Genomic DNA, 27,947 nt, shown 5'->3' with positions numbered 1-27,947 from the left:
TTCCTGCCAGTCATGCAGAAATGATGTCACAAAGGCAAGAGTCACCACGGAGGTCTGCGATTGGCTGCATCTGCCATAGTGATGTCACCACTGCAGGACTGGTGAGGACTATTAGAGCAGCGAGGGATTAAGTGGGTGTCTAATGTCTTTTTTATTAATTTTTTTAAATAAAATAAATTTTTCCTAAAACTCCAACCTCTAATTCACAGAAATACATTACTTAGGAGGAGATTTCTCAAAACCTGTGTAGAGGAAGAGTGGTGCAGTTGCCCATAGCAACCAATCAGACTGCTTTCATTTTTCACAGGTCTCTTTACAAATGAAAGAAGCAATCTGATTGGTTGCTATGGGCAACTGCACCACTCTTTCAACAGTGTTTTGATAAATCTCCCCCATAATCTTTAATTTCAGATTAGCGATCTACTGCGGTCATGTGATGTATAGACCGCGCTTGGCTGATAATACTACAGTTTTCAGAGTTTTCTATAGTAATGGGCCATTCACCTCTGTGATCATCACACGACCGAAACATCCTCTGGAAGTAAAAAGGTAAACAGTGAGGACTCTTGTCTAACAATACCTAAAAGCATGGGCCTGGAAAACTACTTAAATGGGCACTGTCATGAAAAATTATTTTTGATATGTTGTAGTACTTAAGTACTACAACATATCTTCTAATATACTTTTATTAAAAAAATAGCTTTTAAAACATTTTAAAAGCAATTTGAAAATCGGCCACTAGGGGTCGCCCTCCTAGTGGCCGAATGCAGTGCGGAGTGACGTCACTGCAAAATTCCGCAGGAACATCCAGGGCTGCGCATCGGCTCCCCGCACTCGCCGACGGCCCTGCTGCAAGGTACGGGGGGGGGGGGTTTGAGTGTTACTCACCGAGCACCAGGAAGAGGCTCCCCTACACCCGTCCCTCCCGCATCGGCTCCCTCCTTCCCCCATGAAGCTCCTGTCCAGGGTGCCTCCAGTTGTTTTACCACTACAACTCCCAGCATGCCCTGACAGCCAATAGATGTCAGGGCATGCTGGGAGTTGTAGTGGTGAAACAGCTGGAGGCACCCTGTTAGGATAACTAAGGGCGGAAGATGCCCCCCCAGCAGGCATCAGTGACGTGGTGCCTGCTGGGGAAGTCTGCCTGGTAGTGAGCACAGTACCAGGCAGACTAAGTGCCATTTTTAAAATAGTAAAAAAAAAAATAAAAAAAAGGCAGGGAGGGTGTTAGGGATAGAAGGGCAATAGGCAGTGACAGAAAAAAAAACATGATGGTGAGAGCTACCCTTTAAAATCAAAGATTTAGCAAAAGGAACAGTGGAGCAGTTAGCCAATCAGATTGCTCCTTACATTTTTTTTTTTAAAAGGCCTCTGAAATGAATCAATCTGATTGCAACTGGTCAACTTTTCCTCAGCACAGGTTTTCATAAATCACCCTCAAAACTGGATTAGGCTTTGCCACATAATTTCATGAAACCAGAATACCCCTTTAAAGATAGAGCTGGGTTCTTTATAATTTGGGTACCTCTGTGATACCATATTGAATTCCCATATGCTCTGTGCTCTTCTATGGCTTCAGGTATGCTCAGCAAGGAAGTGTGTTCACATTTTTCTACAGAAGCTGTTAGACTAGAAGTAAGAAGGAAGTGGAAAGGGAGCCTGTTTAGATAGCAGACACTGGACATTAGAAAACAGGAAAGGCACACCACCACACAGAGTCCACAGAAACTGCAAGGTCAGGATTAGGAGGTACTCTATAGACTTCATGTGTTGACACCGGAAAAAAATACTCTTCAGAAAAACACAGACTAGTTCTTTGGTTTAGGAGATACAGATTCCATATAAATGTGGGAGTTGTAGGTTAGGGGTTATATATATATATATATTTTTTTTTATGACATATACAAGCAAAATTAGCTGTTCCAGTATTAAAGATTACACGTTTTGAGTAGCGGGTAAATAGGCAATAGGTCATCTTGGCACAGATGATGGAAGGTCAGTGCTTTACTGAGGAGTACTACTGTGCAACTTTTTCTCCCCAGCAATCATAAGAAAAACGAAACACTCAATTAGTTGATAACATACTTGTTTTGGGGCATCTGCGGAGGTGGTGTGAACTTCAGTACCTCGGAGTCCATTAGACTCAAATACCACTGTGGGAACAAGGGGTCTTGTTAAACAGAGGAGCATTGAAGCTTTCGTTAGTGTGTGCACATCATTGAGACCATTACAATTTAACTACATTAAAAAAAGGGAATGGGTAAAAATAAAATAAATAAATAAAAAGACACCAGTTACTTGCCTGTGGCCAGTACATACCAATTTACTGTAACACTTTCAGTGAGAGTGTGTGCTAATGGCAGCCTAAGGCCACTGCCCTTTTTAATTCAGATTTCAGTGCTGAAGAAAGCAATCACTGACAACATTAATTATCAGTGTGTGTGTAAAGGGACCCTCTACTTGCATTACTTACCATTTGGCCTCTGTCATTTCACATCAGACTGGCTTATGTATGCATCATTCACACTTCTGCACATAAGCCCAATAGTCTAGAGCTGTCACAGAACGCTCATAGCACATTTCAAGCTCTACCTAACTCGCAATGTTAATAGCTGAATATAACAAATTGGTGTAGCTTCAAAACAGATATTAAATGGCTGTATTCATTACGTTGCATTTATCACTGCCCAGCCTACAGAGGGCATTGAGTCGTAAAACAAAAATGGCACAAGGTGCAGATGAGGATGATCATGTAAAACAGGGGTTAATGATATGCAGAGACGGATAGCTGGATATCGGTGAGCTTCTGGCAAAATGAATCACTTGCATATTTATACGTAATCATCGCGGTCTTTAGTTAACCTTTCGCGTCAAAAACTAAATTTTTCTCATAAATACCAGACGTAAAATTACAACTGATACTTCTTAACTGGGAGTATTAACTGTTTAATAGCTTCCGTAAAAGAAACCACTCCAAACCAAGATCAAGGTGACCTGTTACTGACACCAATAAAAAACAAAACAAAAAAAGTATAGAACCAAATTGATGCAAGCAAGTCAAAGCCAAACCAATACTTCTGATCGAATAGGTTAGTAAGCGCAATATTACAATGATAAAAGTTTTAAAAGGTCTTGTTAAAATGCAAGTGAAAGATACCTGTATGAGACCGCATATGGGTCCTTAAGTGGCTTGGCTGGGTGAAACACTTCCCACACTCAATGCAAACATAGTCTCCTTGTCGTGCCTGTGTCCTAAGCATTCCTATGGTTGATAAGAGGAGGAGGGAGGGAGGAAAAAGAAAAAAAAAGGAGAGAAGTTGAGAAGAAAACATTAAGCTAGAAGAAAACATCATTAGTATGTCTAATGTGTCATTATGTGAGGCTACCTTCAGGCCCTAGATGACAACTGTCAGCCTTCATCTGGGCTGGGGATGACAGGCCAGGCACACACAGGACTGCGAGAATGCATAAATTACATTGAATTAAGAAACACTCCCCGTGATGTGCCCGCACCAGGACTGGCATGTCAGGTGTGCGCTTTTCAGAGCAGCTGGATCCACTTTTCAGCCATCACCCAGCTTTGTCAAGCAGTGTATCAAGCAAATCAAAGTGACTCCAGCGTGCCAGAGACTAGTCACATGGATAATAGAAAATGAGTAGAACCAGAGCTTGCCTGTCCCCCCTGGGCTGATGTACCTTGGAGACAAATGCAGAGTGAGTGGAGCCATCACAGACTTCTCAAACCTTTAGCCCTCACCTATCTGCCTGCTGGGGCTGTTCTGACCCTAGACCTGGGAGGCACACACTAAAGACATCTGAGAATGAGAGTGTCTTTCTGGACGCTTTGAGACAGTGGGCACATAAACAGCCCTCTCTTCTGCCTTTAGTAAACATGTTTTCTGGGCCATTAGCATTTGTGGAAAACTACTCAGACTATCCTTTTTTAAAAGGTCACTTTACAACATCTGACTTAAAGGGCTAGCTGTTGTCTTGCTGCTGATCAAGAAAGACATGTCTGACTTTTAGATCTGTATGTTTGGTTTGGAATATAATTTGCTTCTTTCAAACAGATTTTCCTGGAAACAAAACACATTCTATGCTTTTAGCTGGCTTCAAAAGACACAAAATAATATCCCTTATCATAGTACTATAAACAATAATAGATAAAAACCTGATGATATCTAAAAAAAAAATCTATTTGCATTTGTTATTAGAAGAAAAAAAAATGTTCTCACTAAACATATGACTTCATACACCACAATCTGAAAAACCTTACCATGAAACCTAACAATATAAAAGGGCAGTGTGTTATAAACAAAACAACAGAATTTACTTTACATTTATACAAACATAACATTTATACAGTTAAAGATATACAGCAGTAAACTAATCAAATGTATGCTAAGAAAGGAAAGAACAATAAAAGCATGCATAATCATTTACTAAAGAAAGAATGTTAAAAGGAGATGAAAATATAGCATTACACATGCCAAAGTGTATCATAAAAAAATTTATATATATATATATATATATATATATATATATATATATATATATATATATATAACAAAGAGAAGGAGGAGAAGCACCGTGTTATTACAGATCCGTTTGGGTGCTCCGCTTCAGGAGCAGACCAACTCCCAATGTGATAGCTGATTATATGTATTACATATAGTAGAGTATATTATATATATATATATATATATATATATATATATATATATATATATATATATATATATATATATATATATATAGTAGTAGTAGTTAGGAGTAGCCGTATTAGTCCAGTGATGCAAAAAGCAAAATCATCGGTAGTTGCAGTATCTTGTAATACCTTTTTTATTGGACTAACAAGATTGGTTGCTATGGGCAACTTTTCCTCTGTACAGGTTTTAATAAATCACCCAAGTCTCTCTAGTTGTATATCTGTCTAAATAACAGTCCAATATATTTATATCTATATTATAGGCAGGACAATGTCACAGTATTACAAACTTCATATCACAAAAAACACGCTGATCCACAGGATTGCATTATTACTAAACTTTGTATCTACTTTTTTCACTTGCTTTACACATGATTTTTAAACAATGCAGATATACCGAGGATATTCACCCAGTGACTTGTAGCGAACAGTCCATAGATTAGGCTTTACTCAGAATCATCTGCCTCCACTGAGGTGTCTTGTTCTTTGCCTTAATCCAATGCATCTCCTCCGGGCTGGAAGTTGGGCAGCTCAGCTTAACCGAGTGGCGGTAGTCAGGCAGGCGGCGCTCGGTTAAGCTGAGCTGCCCAACTTCCAGCCCGGAGGAGATGCATTGGATTAAGGCAAAGAACAAGAGACCTCAGTGGAGGCAGATGATTCTGAGTAAAGCCTAATCTATGGACTGCTCGCTACAAGTCACTGGGTGAATATCCTCTGTATATCTGGAATGTTGAAAGATCATGTGTAAAGTAAGTGAAAAAAAGTAGATATAAAGTTTGGATATAATGCAATCCTGTGGATCAGCGTGTTTTTTGTAATATGAACTGTGTCTAAGCTAGGGAGCCCCTTGATTGAACACGAGTGGGAGCCACCCAGGTGTTATATCAGTGATCCGACTTTTTACTATAGACTGTTACAATATTACAAACTACTGTATTACTGCAGCTAACTTTTATATAATAAGCATTTCTACAAGAGGAGCAGAGGCAGAAGAACCTGAACATGAAAGCTCGTACTGACCTACATATACAATAAACCAGCGGTCTCTAAACTTTGGAACTACATATGCTGCATAGGTACAAATCCCAGCATGCTGAGCATTGTAGTTTTGCAACAGCTGGAGGTTCACTGCACTTAACATGTTATTCACTGAACCAGGATTCCAGAAGGTGTAATGTGTATTTGTAACAATACAGCTCACAACAGGTCCTCAAGGAAAACATTTCTAGGCTGGGTCCACATAAAGATTTCTGCCTCCGATACACAGATACGATTTATAAAAAGGTTCAAATAGGCTGAAATCGGACTGCCACAATTTTTCAGTCCGAGTCAAAAGTCGAATGCGCTCAGAAAATGACCTAATAATCATAGTCACTAGCTGACTATGATCAGGTCTGCTGCCCCACAGAACTTAATGCGTCCACACCAGTCCAGTGCTTGGCCGTGCACAGATGCCATTTCAGCAGATTTAAGCTTTAGAAATCGTATCTGTGAATCGGAGGCAGGAATCGTGATGTAAACCCAGCCTTAGACTCCATATTGTCCCACGTTATCACATTAATATCCTAGACAAGAATAAAGCATTACTTAGAGAATGGAGGCCTACTAAGTTTTGAGACAATATAGGCCTAATGATACCTGAAAGAACAGAGGCCTACTAACTTCTGAAGGAATTGAGGCCAACTGACTCCTGAGGAAATGGAAACCTATTAACATATGAAAGAATGGGGACTTACCAGGGCTCAAGTTCTGCAGGAACGTGTGGGAACAGAGTTCCTGCACTTTTTTCACAGCAGGAAGACCGTTCCCATTAGCAGTACCAGCCCTTAAGTTGAAATTTTAGGCGAGTTCCCACACTTTCTCCCAGGACTTGATCCCAGAAAGCTACTAACCTCTAAGAGTAAAGGAGGCTTCAGGCCCTGAGAAAATGGAGGCCAACTAACAGTGACTTATTGATTATATACTGGTTAATATGTGACCAATTCTGACCAAAATATATACACTAAACTATCAAACTCTGGCAAACACTGAATTTCACAGATACTCTGATAAAGTAAACAGCTTAAGTAAATCTGTCAGCTCGCAGCACCATCTGGTGTCAGTCAGAGCTCAATGCCACAGCAGCAGATTCAGTTCCCCATACATCAGCAAAGAAGGGCTTAGGAAAGATAAAAGCCACCACTGAAGACTCATTGTGGAAGAACAGAGGAGTCTTCATTGTCACTGAATGCAACACATGCAGCATCAGAATTTAAGCCTGTTGTCTGCTCACATTAACACTATGGCATAAAACCTGGGGAAACCAATTACTACAAAAAGGAGCAAAATATGGGAATAAAACCCAGGCTATGGGTTCTAGTTTTAATAGTAAACATTGTTTAACATATACAATTCCCTGAAGAATCCCCCCATACCTACTATGAGCATTGTATTAACATTCTAATAACACAGCCGTAACCCAATAACTGCTGGAATGAGTATGACAGAGAGGACTACAACAACCCTACTGAGCTGTCAGTGTGGCTGCCTTCCAGCTATTCCCTTAAGCTGCTATGGAGTGGGAAGGGACAGGTCTGTACAGCGTGAGATGGACACATATTGACCAGTTCTGCCATCCATGTAGATTTCGGTGAAAAATAATCCTTTCAGCTGATGCTGGTTTAAGTATATATACTGTAATACACTACAGCAAGGATTAACACCATCGCCTAGAAAAGGTTTATACTGCTGCACTTTAAGTTGATAAGACAGTAAGATCATTCTAAAAGAAAACTTCCTCTTCTGTCAAGTTGTTAAAAATTCTATTCAGTCATGTCTGTCACTTCAGGAAAACTAAGGAGAATGACAATCACTAATGATCAGCATTACAGCAGTGCAAGAGTTGTCACAGAACATCCCATGCCTCCAATGGATCACTGTCCGGTTGTGCAGCCACACAATTGCATGGGAATTTTGGAATTTTTAGAAAGTTGAGTTGTAATGATGACCATGATGAGTGATTTTTTTCTTATTATATAGGATAGTGGATACATCAGATTTTATAAAATAATAAGATAACTCTGATCTGGGAAATCCAGCAATTTAAATCTGAGTTTAATGGAGCTTAATGTTATAATGGAGCAGTGGGTAACGCATGGGTTGTACGTGGCTCTACGGCAGTTCCCACGTGCACATGCGGGACCTGCCGCTTTATTCTAATAGAAGATTCAGGCCCCATTCTTGAGAAAGCCGGGGGAGGGAAGGGGGTTAGTGGTTAGGACTACCATGATCAAATAGTTATCAATTTGAAACATTTAGTATCAAAAACAATTCTAATCCTACGAAAAGGATTCATTCACATATCAATAAATCTATAAAACATTAGTTTGTTAAATGTCATCAGCCATCAGAAATTTACCTGCATTATCCAAACTACTATTGGCTCCCCAACTTTGGTACAGTGTTGCTAAGTCCTTTGGAATGTAGGTCTTGAAGATATTCAGAATGTCTACACGCTTTTCAAGGCCCTCAGCCACAGGCTCTTGTTTTATTGGTTGGAAAGGTGATTGAGTGCCCATTGCACTCGGATGAGTTTGTAACACAGGGCTTGTTTTGGGTCCAGCACTACTGTTGGACACAGCTCCAAGTTCATTAATAATCTTGGCCTGAGATTCCCTTTGAGGCACTACAGGGCTCTCCTGTTTAACATGTGGCTCTACTTTCTGGAATGGAAATTGTGTCTGTGACAGTGTGAATTTGTTTTTTATCACATCAGACACAGAAAGTTTGTTTGGAGATGTAAAACTGGATACTCCCTGGGACATCATGTATTTTTCTGCTTGTTTACTACTAGAAGGCTGCAGAATTTGTCTCGATGCGGATGCCTGAACCTGTGGATGATTTCTGCTATAACTTCCAGTTTGGGTCAGTTTAGGACTTGTGTCATACTTGACTTTTGTTGCTGGTTGTTGGACCATTGTGCTATATTGTTCCTGAGCAGGTATTACTTTGGGCTGTCGCTGCGCATCAAAGTTTGATGTTTTGGGCCCACTGATGCCTCGAGAGTTAAGACGCACCTGAGATGCACATGCCTTTGAATTATTTCCTAAATTTGATGGGTTGCCTTTGGGTGCTGGAGGCTGATTTGGCATCTGTGTACGTGTGAACCTAGCTATGGGCAATGGTTGACATTCTTTGCCGCCAAGAGCTGGAGGAGGTCCCGTACGCCCATTTCTGACCAGAAAAAGAACATTATTTTTCAGATGTTTGAAACCATTTTGTTGAATCCACTGAGGAGCCATGGAGTTACAACTAACTTTATGCCAAATTCTTTTGTGCATCCACAAAACTTCAGGGTAATGAGTCTTATGACTACAGTAGGGACACTGATGAACAACCAGCTCAGCTTGCAATGCATCAGTAGCACTTTTACTACAAGCATCACTCCTGCTTGATTTTTCACTTAAATCCAAGGGAATGAGCTCTTGATTCTCTGCCCCATTATTCTCTAATGCCAAGTTCTCTTTCAGCAAGCCAAATGCCATTACATGAGTTATTTCAGATGACAACTGTTTTTTTGAATTAACTGGTTCCAAATTATTTTGTATTACAGGATGGGGCGAGCTAACATTCTGACTAGATCTGTGAGGGTCTTTGTTGTATTTGAATGCTGGTACTTTTAAGTCAGAGGGATACTCTGTTTTCACAAAAGAAAGGTTCAGTTGCTTATCAGAGACTAAGGAAGGACTTTGCACATCAAGGTTTTCACATTTGCTGGTGTCTTCAGACTTTATGGTTTGATGGTTTGCACTAGGTATTTCCACATCCATATCCTCTCCAGAAAATTCACGGTGATATGGCTTCATCCCTGCAAAATAAAAGCAAATGATTTGTAGAGAAACTAAAAGAGGAAGGTATTAAATAAAAACCTTCACATTTTTATGTGATCTGGACTACAGACGTGTGTACAATTATTCATGTTTTAGCTTTACTATGTATGTAAACAATGAGTCAGGAGCTAAAAACATGTTCTAGGAATATGGAAAAGATAAGCAAGAAAGGCTTAGCAGGGCCTAGTCAGTAGCAAGACTACGAGCCCTTTTACACGGGGTGATAATCAGCCAAATTAGCTAATATAGCCCCGTATAATAGGAACAGCAATCTGCAGATAAACGCTTGTCCATTAGCTGATCTTTATGGCCTCCTTAACCCCTTAAGGACTGAGCATTTCAGTTTTTGCACTTTTGTTTTTTCCTCCTCACCTTTTAAAAGTCATTATGCTTTAAATTTTCCACCCACAGGCCCATATGAGGGCTTGTTTTTTGCGCCACCAATTGTACTTTGAAACAACATCAATCACTTCACACAAAAATTTATGGCGAAACCAGAAAGAAAATATTTGTGGGACAAAATTGGAAAAAAATGCTACTTTGCAACTTTTCGGGGCTTCTGATTCTACGCAGTGGACTTTTCGATAAAAATTACACCATATATTTATTTCCATACGGTTACATGGATACCCAATTAGTGTAGTTTTTTATTTTATTTTACTACTTATTATAAAATTATAACTACATGCAACATAATGAGTATGTTTAAAATTGTCCTCTTCTGACCCCTATAACTAATTTTTTTGTGCTGTGATCTGAAGTTTTTATCGGTACCATGATTGTTTTGATCGGACTTTTTGATCACTTTTTACAAATTTTATTAGGGTATACAAAGTGACCAAAAATTAGCATTTTTGAACTTTTTTTTTATGTGTACGCCATTGGCCATGCGCTTTCATTATTATATTTTTTATAGTTTTGACACCTACGCACACGGCGATACCACATGGGTTTATTTTTATTTACATTTTCTTTTTTTAAATGGGAAAGGGGGGGGGGATTCAAACTTTTATTTAGGAAGGGGTTAAATCATTTATTCACTTTTTTTATCCCCCATAGGGGACTATTACTTGCAATCCTTAGATGGAACATACTGATCACTGTTATGCCATAGCATAGCATTGATCAGTGTAATCTGTGCTTTATTGCTCTAGCCTGGATCTCAGGCTTGGAGCAATCAAATGACGATTGGACAGCGTGGAGCAAGGTAATGCGCCTCCCGCTGTACTCCCAGCTGTTCGGGATGCCGCGATTTCACCGTAGTGGTCCCTAACAGCTCCGCTGAGCTACCCGGCATGGATTTCTCCCGTTTTAGACACCGCAATCAACTTTGTGGCATCTAAAGGGTTAATACCGGATCAGCGATGTCCGGTATTAGCCGCGGGTCCTGGTTGCTGATAGCAAGCGGGACCCAGCAGGTACGAAGCGCGCTTCACATAAAGGGAGCCGGCCACGTATATAAATATACGTCCGTGGTCATTAAAAGGAAATCTGTCAGCAGTATCACCCACACTAAACCTGTTACACAGGCTTGTAGTGTGGTGATGCTGATTAAAACGGTATTCACATTGCATAGATTCGCCCAGCCGGTCCACCACAAATTGCATATATATATATATATATATATATATATATATATATATATGCTAATTAGGGCCTTGGGGCATGGGCAGAGCTCCGGTCCGAGCTTCGGGCACACTGACGTTATCTTCACCGGGGGGCCGCTGCGCCTGCCTCATCAATATTCATAAACCCCCTCCCTGCTCATTCGGCTATGTTATAGTACTGCGCATGCGCCACCGTGTCCTCCCAGAAATGGCCTTCCCCCTCGGCTTCACAGCTGCAGACGTCATTGCACAGTAAGCAGTGCATGCGCAGTACTATAACACGTCTGAAAGAGTAAGGAAGGGGTTTATGAATATTGATGAGCCGGGCACAGCGGCTGCCCCGCGAAGATGACGTCAAGGTGCCCAAAGATCGGAGCTCCGCCCATGCCCCAAGGCCCTCATTAGCATATATAAAAAAAATACTATTTGTGGCGGAACGGCTGGGCGAATCTACACAATGTGAGTATTGTTTTAATCAGCATCACCCGCACTACAAGCCTGTGTAACAGGTTTAGAGCGGGTGATACTATTGACAGATTTCCTTTAAGGGGTTAAAAATGGTTGTTTATTGGCCACAACTGCATAATAGATTATGTACAACCTACATCCAAATGAATCAAAGGGCTTTGCAAACAATCAGTGATCAATTGTATGGCCCTTTCTGCACAGTGATCAAGCCTTGCTATAGGCTCTGTTACAAGTGCCAATCTAGAAGATCAAAGTTTGTTTACAAAGCATAAAAGAATGCCCTTAGTTTTTAATTTGTAGTCATAAGATTGCTTATGCATTTTGATACATGTAACTTGTTGCCTATGTTTGACTTTTTTGGACTTAAAGGAGTAGTCCAGTGGTGACTCAGTGGTGAACAACTTATCCCCTATCTTAAGGATAGGGGATAAGTTGCAGATCGCGGGGGGTCAGACTGCTGGGGCCCCCTGCAATCTCCTGTACTGAGCCCCGACAGCCCGCGGGAAGGGGGCGTGTCGACCTCCGCACGAAGCGGCGGCCGACACGCCCCCTCAATACAACTCTACGGCAGAGCCGAAGAACTGCCTTCGGCAATCTCCGGCTCTGCCATTGAGATGTATGAGGGGGCGTGTCGGCCGCCGCTTCGTGCAGGGGTCAACACCCGCTGTCTGACCGGAGAGCCGGGGCCCTGTACAGAGAGATCGCAGGGGGCCCCAGCAGTCGGACCCCCCCGCGATCTCAAACTTTTATCCCCTAAGGATAGGGGATACATTTTTCACCACTGGACTACCCCTTTAAGTGGTTTTTATTACGTGACAATAAAAGTTACATTTAATTACAACTTCATTGGTTTCAGTAAAAAGAGCCGCCAAAAACCGAATTAATCAAAGTTCCAATATGAAAACAAGACTGTAAAATAAAAATAAAATGTTCCTGAATTGATTTCTCGCCAATTCCCACAGACCACTGCCACTAATTGTCTTGTATTCATTCAACAAGTGATCATTGTCTGGAGCTCAGTAATCTCCTAAACTGATCAGTTCTTCAGAATACAACCCAATGGTCAATCCGATAAACCGGAAAGAAAAAAATAAAAGATGAATACTATTGCTCAATTAAAGGGTCGCAGTTAAAAGGTCAACTGAACTTAGCACTTTCTCACATTCCAGCAATAGTAGACAAAAACTTCCCATCTGTGAAAACTTCAAGGCCTTTAGGAAATGGAGAAGGAATTATTTGTGGGATACAGCCTTTTTACAAGATCAGCTTTATCTGCAAAAGGCAGCTATATAGAATGACTCTGCACAAGACCTGTACCACACTGTGATGTCAAGCTTCTCTATATCAATTTTATAGCTAGAATTGCTTTTCCTTAGGCACCGCGCCTGAAATGTGCTAGATGGCATCAATACAACAGCAATAGAGATGACCCCATATGCCACAAGAAGAGGGAATATGAAGCTAACCTACTTATCTCAGTCATTTACGTTTTATTTATACACAGAATAACTATTCGGGCTGACATAAGGTCTCCAAGTGCCACCTTCTAATAACTTCTTTCATTCCGGACTGTAAAGGGCTGTGAAGAAACCTCATTTACATTCCCAAATGTTTCAGTAGACAGATGTAATTAACTACAAAAGGACTTTCCGCTACCATCTGGCTTCTAGGGGGCGCTCCAGCCATCAGTGAGCAGGTATAAAAAGACAGATACTTACAATATTGACGAAGATGGTGTAAATAAAAGACTTCTCACTATATTGTTTTTTCTTATTGCACTGCAGCAAAGGCAAGCAAAGTTTGTAGAAGAACTTAGCTTATTCCCATGTACCTGGCAATCTGGCTCAGTTTCTTTTTAGCATGCTAGTAATGCCAAAAGAAACATTGGTATAACTGATCCCACTACTGAAGTTCAGTGTATCAGGTGCAATGTCAGACCAATCCAAATGCTGGATAGGAGAACAGTGCTTGCAGTATTTTACTATCGGACTACAAATAATGTTAACAGGCGGGAAGACATCTGACGCATTGTTTTATCAATCCCTCAGGCTTCGTCAGTTTTTTAATAAGAAACTGAGCCTGATGCTCCATACATGTGAACATGCCTTAAACGCAAGTTTATTTTTGTGTTATGGACAGAACGAAAAGTTGCTTAATGCACCCTCCCAATAACTCCTATAGAGGCTCATGGATAAGAGAACATGTAAGAGCAACCACCTCTTCATTGATATTTTTGGGCCAAGCAGCAACTCTGAATCAGCATATGGAGGTCACAAACCCTATGTTCTCCTGATGACGGAATATCAATGTATAAGGCACATAGGTTTAAAATGGAAGTGCCCACTCAATGAATTTAGTCTCTTAAAAATCTGCTTTACTACTGGCTTTAACTTTGTGTACATACATGTACAAGGATCATACAGATCATAGAAGAATTAAGGCATCTTATGTCGGACGGTACTCACTTGACTGCTGCCATGCTGCTTTCTCCAATTTTTTGCCATTAGCAAAGTAACAGACTTTAAAAGCAATACATGGTACACTAAATAAAGTAGTAATGCATCTCCTTCTTACAACTCCTAAATAACTCAATTTTTCCTGACGTTCCTTTAAAAAGGGAAACTGGCAGTGAGTTCACTGGCACTACAACCAATACACAGGGTTATATAGTGTGGGTGAACCTGGATTACAATGAGGTATCATTTAGCCAGATTCGTGGTCCGGTTGTATTAGCCGGCATTGCTAATCTTGAAATGGCCGGTTTTGTACAATGGAGGCGGGAACCATCATACTCAGCATGCCTGCCTCCTTCCCCTATGCTCAGATATGCCCACCCGCTTTGTGCTCACATGGGCTAAGGGGCTTCCATGAATATTCATAAAATGGGTGGTCATAGCAGTGCAGAAGGTATAGAAGCTGGGAAGCTGAGTATGTTTTCCGGGTAGCGGCCTCCATTGGACAAAGCCGACCATTTCCAGATTAGCATTGTCGGCTACTACAGCATGTATCTCCAGAACCAGACTGCGGATCTGGGTAAGTAATCCCTCATTGTAACCTGGTTCACCTGCATTATATCCCTGAGTATTGGGTTTACTGCATGTAAACCAGCTGTCACTTACCCTTTAAGTTGAGAAGTGTGACCACTACGGCTTCCTAATAACCAGACAGCATAACCAGTATCAAGATGCCTCTAAACTGAAGGCAAACGCACACACGATGCAAAGGAGTCAAAATTGCCAGTATTTATTAAGAGTGCAGACACTTTTCAATGGCTCCACCAACTATAAGCAAACAAATAAATACAAAAAAAAAAAACGGGACTATAAAATAGACAAACAACAATTTACAATAAGGCTATGTTCTGCAACAGAATGCTGCGTTCATTCTAATCTGCATGCTGACTACCAGACGTCGAATGTGCAGGGATTAGGGACAAGGAATGCTTATTTGTCTCAGCAATGTGGCTTCCAAATCTATGTCAGGAAAAAGCCACAATTGTGAACCACAGAACATGATTATTATTAAGAACTCTAGGAAGCTGATTCAATGCAGTGTACATGTTGATCCCAAAGCAGATTTCAAGATTTCATAAAAAAAATAAAAATAAAAACTCTAAAGCAGCAAACCCTGTCACCTTCAAATGAACATGACACATGGCCACTACCAGAGAGAATCACTGCAGGCTTATCTACTGACGATTAACATTTTTCTGCACATACAATGTAAATATTTTGTGTATATTATTTAGGACAATGCCAGAATAACCCCATACCAGTGCTATGTGGCAGAGAAGTAGAGTTGAGCTGTGAAATTACCTTTTTTCATCATTAGTTCAATTACCGATAAAAGATTTATGCTGCCATCTATGCCACAAATGAGTAAGTGGAAACAGTAGAGGCATGCTGCCACTTGCTGGCTGGCTTTGGAAATGGCAACTTTGAAAACAAAAATCAACAAAACCTCAATGAAAAGAATCCTGAACTTTGCATCCTCAATGCTAAAAGTACATTTTAGATTGCTATATGTCTTTTTAAAAATGTAATATAGCTTCTACAGCCAAGTACACACCAAGTTTGAAGTTCTCTGAAGCTTTTTTTATGCCACAGACCATTTAACTTTTTTCGCATTTTGTAATTCTGCGGTCTTGAGCTTAAATGGGCACTCTCAGCTAAAGAAAACTTTTTATATGTTGTACATCATGGCAAAACATTAAAGGGGTATTCCAGGCCAAAACTTTTTTTTATATATCAACTGGCTCCGGAAAGTTAAACAGATTTGTAAATTACTTCTATTAAAAAATCTTAATCCTTCCAATAGTTTTTAGCTTCTGAAGTGGAGTTGTGTTTTCTGTCTAACTGCTCTCTGATGACTCACGTCCCGGGAGCTATGCAGTTCCTATGGGGATATTCTCCCATCATGCACAGCTACCGGGACATGACATCATCATTGAGCAGTTAGACAGAAAACTTCAGAAGCTAATAACTATTGGAAGGATCAAGATTTTTTAATAGAAGTAATTTACAAATCTGTTTAACTTTCCGGAGCCAGTTGATATATATTTATATATATATAAAAAAAAAGGTTTTGCCTGGAATACCCCTTTAATCTTTCTAATATACTTCATAAGAAAATGTTATTTCCTTTTTATAGAAATCATGGCTTATAAAATCATGGCTTTGTCCAAACTGAAGCACAGACATGGACAAAGTCCAGTAAGTGAGGGTGGGCTAGCATTCCTCTGTGCTCTCTCCTGTCTGATGGGACTCCTCCGTGCTCTCTCTCCTGTCTGATGGGACTCCTCCGTGCTCTCTCTCCTGTCTGATGGGACTCCTCTGTACTCTCTCCTGTCTGATGGGACTCCTCTGTACTCTCTCCTGTCTGATGGGACTCCTCTGTACTCTCTCCTGTCTGATGAGACTCCTCTGTACTCTCTCCTGTCTGATGGGACTCCTCTTTGCTCTCTCCTGCCATATCAGACACAGAGGAGTTCTAGCTCCACCCTCACTTACTGGATTTTGCTCATGCCTGTGCTTCAGCTTGGACAAATAAAATTTTCTTATGGAGTATATTAGAAAGGTTAATGTTTTGCCAGGATGTACAACAAAGTTTTTGTAGCTGTCAGTGCCTATTTACAAAAATAAAATAAAAATAAAAAGAGGAGGAGACCATATAGTGGCAGAATGACCCAGCGTTGAGGTGGCGGCATTGCCATAAATGTTGGCAACACTGAAGTATTGTATTGGAACTAAACCAAAAAAGGGTGGGGAAAAAAGTAAATTGGACATAATGTCACACGAAACTCCAAAAATGGGCTGGACAAAATTATTGTAACCCTTTCATAATTGTTGCAAAATAAGATTGTTTAAAGCATGTGATGCTCCTTTAAACTCACCTGGGGGCAAGTAACCGGTGTGGGGAATATAAAAATCACACCTGAAAGCAGGTAAAAAGGAGAGAAGTTCACTTAGTCTTTGCATTGTGTGTCTGTGTGTGTCACACTAAGCATGGACAACAGAAAGAGGAGAAGAGGACTTAAGAACCAAAATTGTGGAAAAAAATCAACAATCTCAAGGTTACAAGTCTTTCTCCAGAGATCTAGATTTGCCTTTGTCCACAGTGCACAACATTATCAAGAAGTTTTTAACCCATGGCACTGTAGCTAATCTACCTGGGCGTGGATGGAAGAGAAAAATTGATGAAAGGTGTCAATGCAGGATAGTCCAGATAGTGGATAAGCAGCCCCAAAGATATTCAAGCTTTCCTGCAGGCTCAGGGAACATCATTGTCAGCGCCAATTATCTGTCAACATTTAAATGAAATGAAACTCTAAGGCAGGAGACCCAGGAGGACCCCACTACTGACACAGAGACATAAAAAAGCAAGACTACATTTTGTCAAAATGAACTTGAGTAAGCCAAAATCCTTCTGGGAAAACGTCTTGTGGACAGATGAGACCAAGATTAGAGCTTTTTGGTAAAGCACATCATTCTACTGTTTACCAAAAATGGAATGAGTCCTACAAAGAAATGAACACCGTACCTACACTGAAATATGGTGGAGGTTCAATGATGTTTTGGGGTCGTTTTGCTTCTTCTGGCACTGGGTGCCTTGAATGTGTGCAAGGCATCATGAAATCTGAGGATTACCAACAGATTTTGGGTCACAATGTACAGCCCAGGGTCAGAAAGCTGGGTTTGCGTCTGAGATCTTGGGTCTTCCAACAGGACAAGGACCCCAAACATATGTCAAAAAGCATCCAGAAATGGATGGCAACAAAGCGCTGGAGAGTTCTGAAGTGGCCAGCAATGAGTCCAGATCTAAATCACATTGAACACCTGTGGAGAGATCTTAAAATTGCTGTTGGGAAAAGGCGCCCTTCCAATAAGCGAGACCTGGAGCAGTTTGCAAAGGAAGGGTGGTCCAAAATTCCGGCTGAGTGGTGTAAGAAGCCTATTGATGGTTATAGGAAGTGACTGACTTCAGTTATTTTTTCCAAAGGGTGTGCAACCAAATATGAAGTTAAGGGTGCCAATAAGATTGTCCATCCCATATTTTTGGATTTTTTTGTGACATTATGTCCAATTTGCTTTTTCTCCTTTTTTGGTTTAGTTCAAAAACACACCACAAAGGGACTAAACATGTGTATAAAAAAAAACATGTGTTACTGCAATCCTTTTCTGTGCGAAATACTTCAATTTCTTGAAAAATTTCTGGGGTGCCAACATTTACGGCCATGACTGCAGTGGCTGAATGACACAGCGTGGGAGGTGGTGGCAGCATGAGTAGAACATTTAGTGGCTGAATGACATAGCCTGGAGTTGGTGGCAGCATGAGACCACCATATAGTGGCTGAATGCCACAGCCTGGAGGTGGCAGCAGCATAATGAGACCATATAGTGGCTGAATGACAGCCTGGAGTTTGCGGCAGCATAAGGAGAATATATAGTCGCTGAATCAGTGGCGGATCAAGGAAAGAAGGGGAGGGGGGGGGCAACAGGGCAATTGGCCCTCCTGTACTATAGCATGGTGGAGAGGGAGCTGTCAGCTGTCCCGCTCCACCACTCCCTCACCTTTCTCACACGCTGCGGCTTCTCCATTCTTGCAGTTTGAGTGAGAGCCGCGGGGATGCCATCCACGGCAGGCCGGCACGGTGACAGCACATCGCGCCGGTGCCCGGAGATCACGTCCCCGCGGCTCTCACACTGCAAGAACGGAGCAGCGTGTGAGAAAGGTGACCACTGGAGAGAGCTGCTCGGGCGTGGTATGGACTGTAAAGGAATTATGAAGAATTTGCACAGAAAAGAGCAAATTATAAGTGAGGCACACATGTCAGGAGGGCATTATAACATATGTGAGGGGCACCCGGGCACAGGAAATGGGGCATTATTTGTGGAGGTCACAGGACAGGGGGTATTATATATGAGCGGCACATGACAGAAGGGCATTATATGTGGGGGCACATGACAGCCCACCCCACCCCCGTCATGTGCCCATGTAATGTCCCCCTGACATGTGTCCCTCCCATATAATGCCCCCCTGACGTGTCCCTCCCATATAGTGCCCCCTGTCCTGTGCCCCTCACATAATGCCCCGAGGGTGCAGGACAGGGGGCATTATATGTGAGGGGCACATGACAGAGGGGCATTATATGTGAGGGGCACATGACAGAGGGGCATTATATGTGCGGGGCACATGACAGGGGGCATTATTTGTGAGGGGCACATGACAGGGGGGCATTATTTGTGAGGGGCACATGTCAGGGGGCATTATTTGTGAGGGGCACATGTCAGGGGGCATTATTTGTGAGGGGCACATGTCAGGGCCCCCCTGTCATATTCCCATATAATACATATATAATGCCCCCCTGACATTTGCCTCTTACTTATAATATCCCCTGTCCTGTGTCCATCAAATTTAATGCCCCCCTGATGGGGCAGGACAGGGGGCATTATATGTGAGGGGAACATGACAGGGGCATTATACGTGAGGGGCACAGCACAGCGTGCATTATATGCGAGGGGCACAGAACAGAGGGCATTATTACGTGGGGGGAACAAGATGGGTTATCATTATATGTGGGGGCACAGGATGGGGCATTACTACTATATATGAGGGGCACAGAGTTTTTTGCATTTCAGAGGTATATGACGGCATTTATCATTGTACGTGTAAGTGAAGCATTTTTCCTTTTTTTTTGTGTGTGCTGGTAATGTGTAGGAGCACCAAATTTCTTAAAGGGTAGCAGACTATTTGATAAATTTTGTGCAGGTAAACATTTTCTGTAATTTCACTCACATACACAAAAAAGCTAAGCTAAGTCTGGGCTGGTGTAGTTTTAGAGACTTTTCAGTGGCTTTGTGCCTTTTTTGTGCCTTTTCACAAAAAGACGCAGTTCAAAAAACCCTTCTATATCATGTGTATTGCAACTCAAGCGCAAAAAAAAGGCACAAAAACCCTGCTTGCACCTTTTTTGCACCATTTTTAGACACAAAAAACAGTCTAAAGTCAATAATACATGTCGGCCATAATTTATATTACCATATAAGGAATTTTTGGGGAAGTATGATTTTTATGTGCCACAATACATTATGGTATTGTTTTCAGAGGGTGCATGGCAAGGTTATAGTCAGAGAGCGCAGTGTGTGGTAGTATTATATTCAGAGGGTACAGTGTGTTGTAGTAATATATTCAGAGGGTACAGTATGTTGTAGTAATATATTCAGAGGGTTCAGTGCGAGAAGTATTATTTTCAGAGGTTATGGTGTGTCAGAGGGTACGGTGTGTCAGAATTATATTCAGAGGCTGTGTGCCAGTATTTTATTCAAACGATACGGTGTTTGGCAGTATTATTATAATTATTGTTTTCATATAGAGGATCAGAATCCGCTGACATAGGAACCATCTGGGCGTAAAGTTCTGCTGAGTGAACATTTAGCAGGATGAAGTCCTGACGGTATGTTGCATCGGAATTAGATAAGGAAAGACTATAGAGAAGACGTCACCTATAGTCCCTGATATCATTCTGTATTCTCCTCATTATGTCCTATCAGAGCTGGAGTCACTTTTAGTTCTGCAGTTATGATGGGTGAAACAACAACTCCCAGCATACCCTTAAAACATACTTAAGGTCATACTGGAAGCTGTAGTTTTAAATGGTAAAAACTTCTTTAGCACTTTCCCATCCTGTGGCAATTGGTATATTTGATTACTATACTGGAAATAATTTTCTGCAACATGCTACACTGCGGGCATCACAACATGCTACAGCGCGGACATCACAACATCAGGGCCTATATCCCTTAATGTTATGTTTTTGCAAATATTCATCCAGTTGCTGTTTAAACGTCTCTACAGACTAATAAAACCGCAACTGCAGGTAGAGGATTCCAGATCCATATTGCTCTTAGTGTAAAAAACCCTTTCCTTTGCCTTAAACAAACTCTCCTTTCTTCCAATCTAAAGGGAGATTTATCAAAACCTGTGTAGCGGAAAAGTTGCTGAGTTGCCCACAGCAACCAATCAGATCACTTCTTTTATTTGTAAAAAGGCCTTGGTTACTATAGGCAACTGGTCAACGTTTCCTCTGGACAGGTTTTGATAAATCTCCCACTGAATGTGTGACCATGTGTCCTTTGTGTAGTCCTGTTTATGTAAACATTCTGATAAATTATATGTAAACTGCTTAAAATGTCTTATGATCTTTGTAATACTGATATATCTGTTTAAACATATCCTATCTGTCCACAGTGGCTTAATGACACAGCTTGGAGTTGGCAGCATGAGGAGAACATATGGTGGCAGAATGAGGCAGCCTGGAGGTGGCACCACCATGAGAACATATGGTGGCAGAATGAGACAGCCTGGAGGTGGCACCACCATGAGAACATATGGTGGCAGAATGAGACAGACTGAAGGTGGCAGTAGCAGCATCAGGAGTCCTAAAAACTGACCCGGTGACAGAGTGGTGCAGTGGTTGGCAATACTAGTACCCGGTGACGAAGGTGGGAGAACAAAGGAGAACTTGGCATCAGATGTGTGGCATCAGGAGGGTGGCAGGATCAGAATAGTAGCTGAGGCAGGTAGGGAGAAGAAAACGGTCTCTTTTCTAAAAGTGTTCGTGTGCACAAGTATTGAGGATATGCATTACGTAAAACTTTACTTTTAATAATATGCTTATGATAAAATATATGGACCCAACATTTTTTTTTTAATCCAAACAAAAGGAAAGATGTGCAAATAACACCATGTGCCACCTACATCACCAAGTATTGATGTGATGCAAAAGACCTCTAAAAAGGTGGAAGGGAACAACGTATGGTCCATTGTAACCGGTGGTGGTAAAAACTTCCCCTGTAAGGCCCTACCCTCGCATTATTAATTCTCTTCTTGGCAAGTTTTACTCGCCCTAAAAAAGGGCTGCCCCACACAGGAACCTCTCCCTATTTCCACCTACAAACACTTCCATTTCCCAGGGTTTTTAGGTGGAAATAGGGATTGGTTCCTGTGTGGGGCCGCCCTTTTTAAGACGAGTAACAATTTCCTCAAAGGAGGTGAAAGGGAACCAACGTATTGTTCATTGTAGCATGTGGGGGGTAAAAACTTCCCCTTTAAGGCCCTACGCTCACCCTATTAATTCCCTTCTTGGCAAGTGTTACTCACCCTAAAAAGACCGGCCCCACACAGGAAGCTATTTCCACCTAAAAAGCCTGGGAAATGGCAGTGTTTGTAGGGGAAAAGAGGGATAGGTTCCTGTGTGGGGCCACCCATTTTAGGGTGAGTAATACTTGCCAAGAGGGGACTTAATAATGCAAGAGTAGGGCATCAGAGGGGAAGTTTTTACCCCCACCGGTTACAATGGACCATACGTTGTTCCCATCCACCTTGTAGAGGTCTTTGCATCACATCAATCCTTAGTGGTGTAGCTGGCACATGGCGTTTTATTGCACACCTTTCCTTTTGTTAGATTTAAAAAAATTTGGGGGTACATACAATTTATCCTAAAAAAGTTACGTTTTAGCTAATGCATATATTCAATAATTACTTGTGGTCTGGTGCCGAGGAATGTCCATATCTGGGGAGCAGCACCTTAAATATGTTTTGCACTATCCATATTTGTGCAGTGTTGGTGTGGCACCATGGTCAATCTACTCTAATGCATCAGGCATTGGTGGGTGGAAATCCTTAAAACAGTATTTGGCTACAACACCAGCAGGTGTGTACTTTTGCCTGGCCTTTCACAGTATCTAGGCCCTTAAGACTAACAGGAACAAAACGATACACAACTTAGATGTACATATGTGGCATGCACTTAATAGAGGACAATATGCTTTTAGTGCTCTGCTCACCCTAACTGGCCGGCTTCTATTAGCTTTTCAGTTGTTGTACACACCAGTGCTGCTGCACACAGTCACTGTGTACTACACCCAAAATTGCACTCTCAATCTCACTCCCTTCCCTATCAGTGCTTCTAGGCTGGATTTGGCCTTGAGGTGAATCGCTGCTGTAAAAAATTTTTGGGCAACACACTGCTCTCTGTCCCTCTCTGCAATAGAACGCAGACGTGACTGGGAGGTGAATCACTACTGTAAAAAAAAAAAAAAAGCTTTTCTGTGCAACACACACTGCTCTGTCCCTCTCTCTCTCTGCAATAGACTGGTGATGTGACTGGGAGGTGAATGGCTGCTGTAAAAATGCTTTTCTCTCTCTGTAATTGAACACTGATGTGACTGGCCGCAAGATGGCTGACGATTATATAGGGCTGTGACATCACAGGGGTGGCTGGCTGCTGATAGGCTGCATGTGATTCAGGGTCATCCTGCCGACCCTTGTTCCCGCCTACTCAGGATTCCTTGCCCCATGTCCTCACATGTGGATCCACCATTTTAGATGCCCTGGAGCCTGGATCACACTAAATGGAGTTTAATGAAGCAATAGAATCACAGCGATATTCGCATTCTCTGCAAATCAAATTTTTCCTGAAATTCGTAACAAATTCAGATGTCAGATTTGATTCGCTCATCCCTACTTATGACAAAAAGGTAAAAAGAGACTATTACAAATATTTCCTAATTTATTGAAATGGAAAAGCTAAAATATTGCATTTACTCGATACTTAGTTGAAGCATCTTTGGCAGTGATTACAGCCTCCAGTTTTGGGTATGATGCCACAAGAGTTACACATCTGGAATGGGATCATCTCAAGTTCTGTCCGGATGGTGTCTGGTTTGTCCAGACATGATGCTTAGAACTAAGGCTAGAAAATAAAATTTTGGTTTCATCAGACCAGAGAATTGTGTTTCTTACAGTCTTGGAGAGTCCCTTATGTGCTTTTGTGCTAACTCTAGGCTTGTGTGTCTTTATGGGAGAGTGGCCAGAAAAAGGAATGCTGCAGTGGAAGCTTCTCTCATCTGTGCACAGGATCTTTGCCACTCAGCGAGAGTGACCACTGGGTTCTTGGTCAAAGCTCTTCTACCCAGATTACTTCGTTTGGTGGGGGGCGGCAGCTCTAGGAATAGTCCTGGTTGTGCTACACATTGGACTTAAAAAGGAAAACTGTCAGCTTTCTCCCCCCACACTAACCAGCGGTACTGGCTGGTAGTGCGGGAGACGCTGATTAGTTTGAGGCTTACGGTGCCCGGATTCGCCGCGTCATTCGGCCCTAATCTTCTATTTTCGGATAATGCAAATGAGGTGCTAACTGGCACCGGCCGGGCTAACTGGCACTCTGATGCAGTGCCGCCTGCCTCAGCGCCGCCCTGCTCATCAATATTCCTCCCCTCCCACTGCCTCTCCCTCTTCTCCCCACTCTGTAATGGAGAGGAATATTGATGAGCTGGGTGGGGCTGCAGCCAGCGGCACTGCCGTCAGAGTGCCAGATAGCCCGGCTGGTGCCAGTTAGCAAGTCATTAGTATTATCCGAAAATAGAAGATTAGGGCCGAACGGCGCGGCGGATCCGGGCACGGTAAGCATCAAACTGTTCAGCGTCCCCCGCACTACCAGCCAGTGCCACTGGTTAGTGCGGGGGGAGAGAGAGAAAGCTGATAGTTCGCTGGAAACATCTTATCCCCTATCCAAAGCATAGGGGATAAGATGTTAGATTGCGGGGGCCCAGAGATCGCGGGGGTCCCAGTGGTGGAACCCCCGCAATCTAACATCTTAGGGGATAAGATGTTTTCAACGGAGTACCCCTTCAAGTATTCAACAAATCATACTTTCTAAACTAACTGATTATATTCCTTAACTTCTCCTAACACCCCTACCGCCCTTCATTTTTTCTGAGCTTTAAAAATCTCTGTATCATACATTTTCCCTTGCTCACATTGTGTGAACTCCCTACAGGACAAAGTGGGCGTTCCCCAGCACGCGAAAAGTCACTGAAGCCTGCGAGAGCTGTGCCTCGCCATTCCCCGAATGCACTTCCTGAGTTTGGTCTCCTGCCAGGCCTGATACATAATGTCACTTCCCCGGTGTTGACCATTGGCCCATGTGCCATTACTGTTAATCTGGGACTACTCTTAAAACCTTGACTTCAGTGGGGATGCTCTCACATCAAAGACATTGCAATCCATGCATAATGATGTTGATTGTGCTTTGCCAGAGGGTCTGGTTAATAGTGGTTTCTGGTGTGAGCGAGCAATGTTTGTGGAGAAAATTGGGTAATCAACAGAATGTGGCCTAAAGTGTGTGTATGTATGTGTGTGTATGTGTGTGTATGTGTGTGTGTGTATGTGTGTGTGTGTGTGTGTATGTGTGTGTGTGTGTGTGTGTGTGTGTGTATGTATGTATGTATGTATGTGTGTGTATGTGTGTGTATGTGTGTGTGTGTATATGTGTGTGTATGTGTGTGTATGTGTATGTGTATGTATGTATGTGTATGTGTATGTTCCAGCACCACTAACAGCTAAAGCTATTAGCATGAAACTTGGTACACATATTACTAATTTGTCAACTACAAACATCGGATTGGTGAATTAATTCTTATTTGTTTAACCCCTTAAGGACTCAGGGTTTTTCCGTTTTTGCACTCTTTCCTCCTTACCTTTAAAAAAAAAAAAATCATAATTCTTTCAATTTTGCACCTAAAAATTCATATGATGGCTTATTTTTTCTACCAATTCTACTTTGTAATCATATCAGTAATTTTACCCAAAAATCTATGGCCAAACGGGAAAAAAAAAAAATCACTGTGCGACAAAATTGAAGAAAACGACATTTTGTAACTTTTGGGGGCTTCCGTTTCTACTTTTTAGGGTAAAAATGACACCTTCACTTTATTCTGTAGGTCCATATAATTAAAATGATACCCTACTTATATAGGTTTGATTTTGTCGTACTTCTGTAAAAATAACTACATGCACGAAAATGTATACATTTAAAATTAACATTTTCAGACCCATATAACTATTTTTCCGCGTACAGGAGCTAATTTTTTGCGACATGATCTGAAGTTTTTAGCGGTACCATTTTTGTAATGATCTGACTTTGTGATCGCTTTTTATAAAATTTTTCAGGATATAAAAAGTGACCAAAAATACGCAATTTTTTTTTTTTTTGCGCGTACGCCATTGACCGTGCGGTTTAATTAACCATATATTTTGATAATTCGGACATTTCCGCACGCGGTGATACCACATATGTTTATTTTTATTTACACAGTTATTTTTTTAAATGGGAAAAGGGAGGTGATTTAAACTTTTATTAGGGAAAGGGTTAAAGGATCTTTAACAACTTTATCTTCACTTTTTTTGCAATATTGTAGCCCCCATAGGATAACATTGATCAATGATTCTGCCGCTTGACTGCTCATGCCTGGATCTCAGGCACTGAGCAGTCATTTGGTGATCGGACACGCAGGAGGAAAGTAGGGGCCCTCCTTGTGTGTTCCAGCTGTTCAGGACACTGCGATTTCGCCGCGGCGGTCCCGAAGAGCCAACTGAGCTAGCAGAGAGTAGTTTACTTTCACTTTAGACACGGCGATCAACTTTAAACGCCGCGTCTAAAGAGTTAGTAGTGCGCAGCACCGTGATCAGTGCCGCACGCTCTTAGCCACGGGTCCCGGCCATTGTTCGAGGCCGGACCCGACCTGATATGATGCTGTGGCCCCGTGTTATAGTAAGGGAGAGGACTCCGGGCATACAGGTACGCCCTGAGTCCTTAAGTGGTTAAAGTTGCATATATGTCTATGGGAAATGTATGTTCCAGCATAACTTCCGTACGGCTGGAGATATTTTGATAAAACTTGGTACACATTACTTATAATGTGAAATAAAGATATTGGATAGTTAAAGGGGTACTCCGGTGGAAAACATTTTTTTTTATTTTTTTTTATGAACTGGTGCCAGAAAGTTAAACAGATTTGTAACTTACTTCTATAAAAAAAAAAAAATCTTTACCCTTCCAATACTTTTAAGCAGCTGTATGCTGCAGAGGAAATTCTTTTCTTTTTTAAATTTCTTTTTTGTCTTGTCCACAGTGCTCCGATCCGATCATCTATTTTCAGCTTACAATATCTTCCTCACAACTCAGCCGCACCTGATGACTGGATAAGAGGATGGGATACGAGGACAATAAAGGAGGACGGGATATAAGGTCAAAAGCTTCTTCCTTTGTTGCTTTTCCTCCCCAACAATAATTAGAAAGTAAAAACTGGGCAAGGCCGTGTACTCAGCTAGAATATATGTTTGTTTATTTTTTTCTCTTTATATTTTATGACAAACTGCAGTTTCATTATTCTTAATAAAAAAAGGATGTTAAATGTTTATATAAATCTCTAGGAAACTTAATGCGCCTTAACAAGCAGTTTAATACAGAACAAGCAGTATATTTACTGCAAACATATACAAACCATTTACTCTCCACACCTAGTTATCTTCTGGCTCAGTTTCCTACAGAAATCTGAGCAAGAATACAGAGTTTCTATTCTGCCATACCCGCTCTCATAGAGGTCTGATCTATTGTTTCATATCTTATCTGGATATTTGGGACCTAACCTGGCACAACCTGTCACAGGGCTTTGTTTTTTAGGTGTAAGGTTGGAGTTGAAATAGGTGTTAACCATACATAAATTAGTGATTTGAGACTGCAATTGGATTGGCATTAAAGAGGTCTATATATTTGGTTGTATTACGTTCACTTTTTAGATTCCAGTTCTGTTGCACTGCAAAGTCTATATCAGAATTTAAACAAGGCCTAAGTGGGATGAAGCACAAGACAAAACGACATCACAGGGGTTGATAGCAGGATGCTTTGTACAAAGAGCATGGACAGTGGGGATTTATGGAGTAACGGTACATAAA

The 27,947-nt window shown here is 41.6% G+C and overlaps 1 protein-coding gene and 1 long non-coding RNA gene across 8 annotated transcripts in view; one reads left to right on the top strand and one right to left on the bottom strand.

Moving 5' to 3' along the window:
* Nucleotides 1-27,947, bottom strand: part of ZNF516 (zinc finger protein 516) — a 120,855-nt gene that overhangs the window by 11,627 nt on the left and 81,281 nt on the right. For 6 of the 7 annotated variants that reach the window (XM_056521418.1, XM_056521419.1, XM_056521420.1 and 3 more), the window contains 2 exons: nucleotides 8,106-9,554; nucleotides 3,158-3,262 (listed from right to left, as the gene is read on the bottom strand). In XM_056521418.1, coding sequence (XP_056377393.1) covers nucleotides 3,158-3,262; nucleotides 8,106-9,554 — 1,554 coding nt within the window. Of the gene's footprint in view, nucleotides 1-2,085; nucleotides 2,154-3,157; nucleotides 3,263-8,105; nucleotides 9,555-27,947 lie in introns of all 7 variants that reach the window. The other variant, XM_056521424.1, reaches the window with a different exon arrangement.
* Nucleotides 344-27,372, top strand: LOC130273908 (uncharacterized). Its single transcript, XR_008844174.1, has 3 exons — nucleotides 344-549; nucleotides 21,399-21,730; nucleotides 27,125-27,372. It is a non-coding gene; the product is annotated as an uncharacterized LOC130273908 (long non-coding RNA).

The sequence above is a fragment of the Hyla sarda genome, chromosome 5 (assembly GCF_029499605.1).
Source record: "Hyla sarda isolate aHylSar1 chromosome 5, aHylSar1.hap1, whole genome shotgun sequence".
In the NCBI taxonomy this organism is placed as follows: domain Eukaryota; kingdom Metazoa; phylum Chordata; class Amphibia; order Anura; family Hylidae; genus Hyla; species Hyla sarda.
Note: the sequence above shows the minus strand (reverse complement) of the source record. Positions and strands in the feature narration are given on the sequence as shown.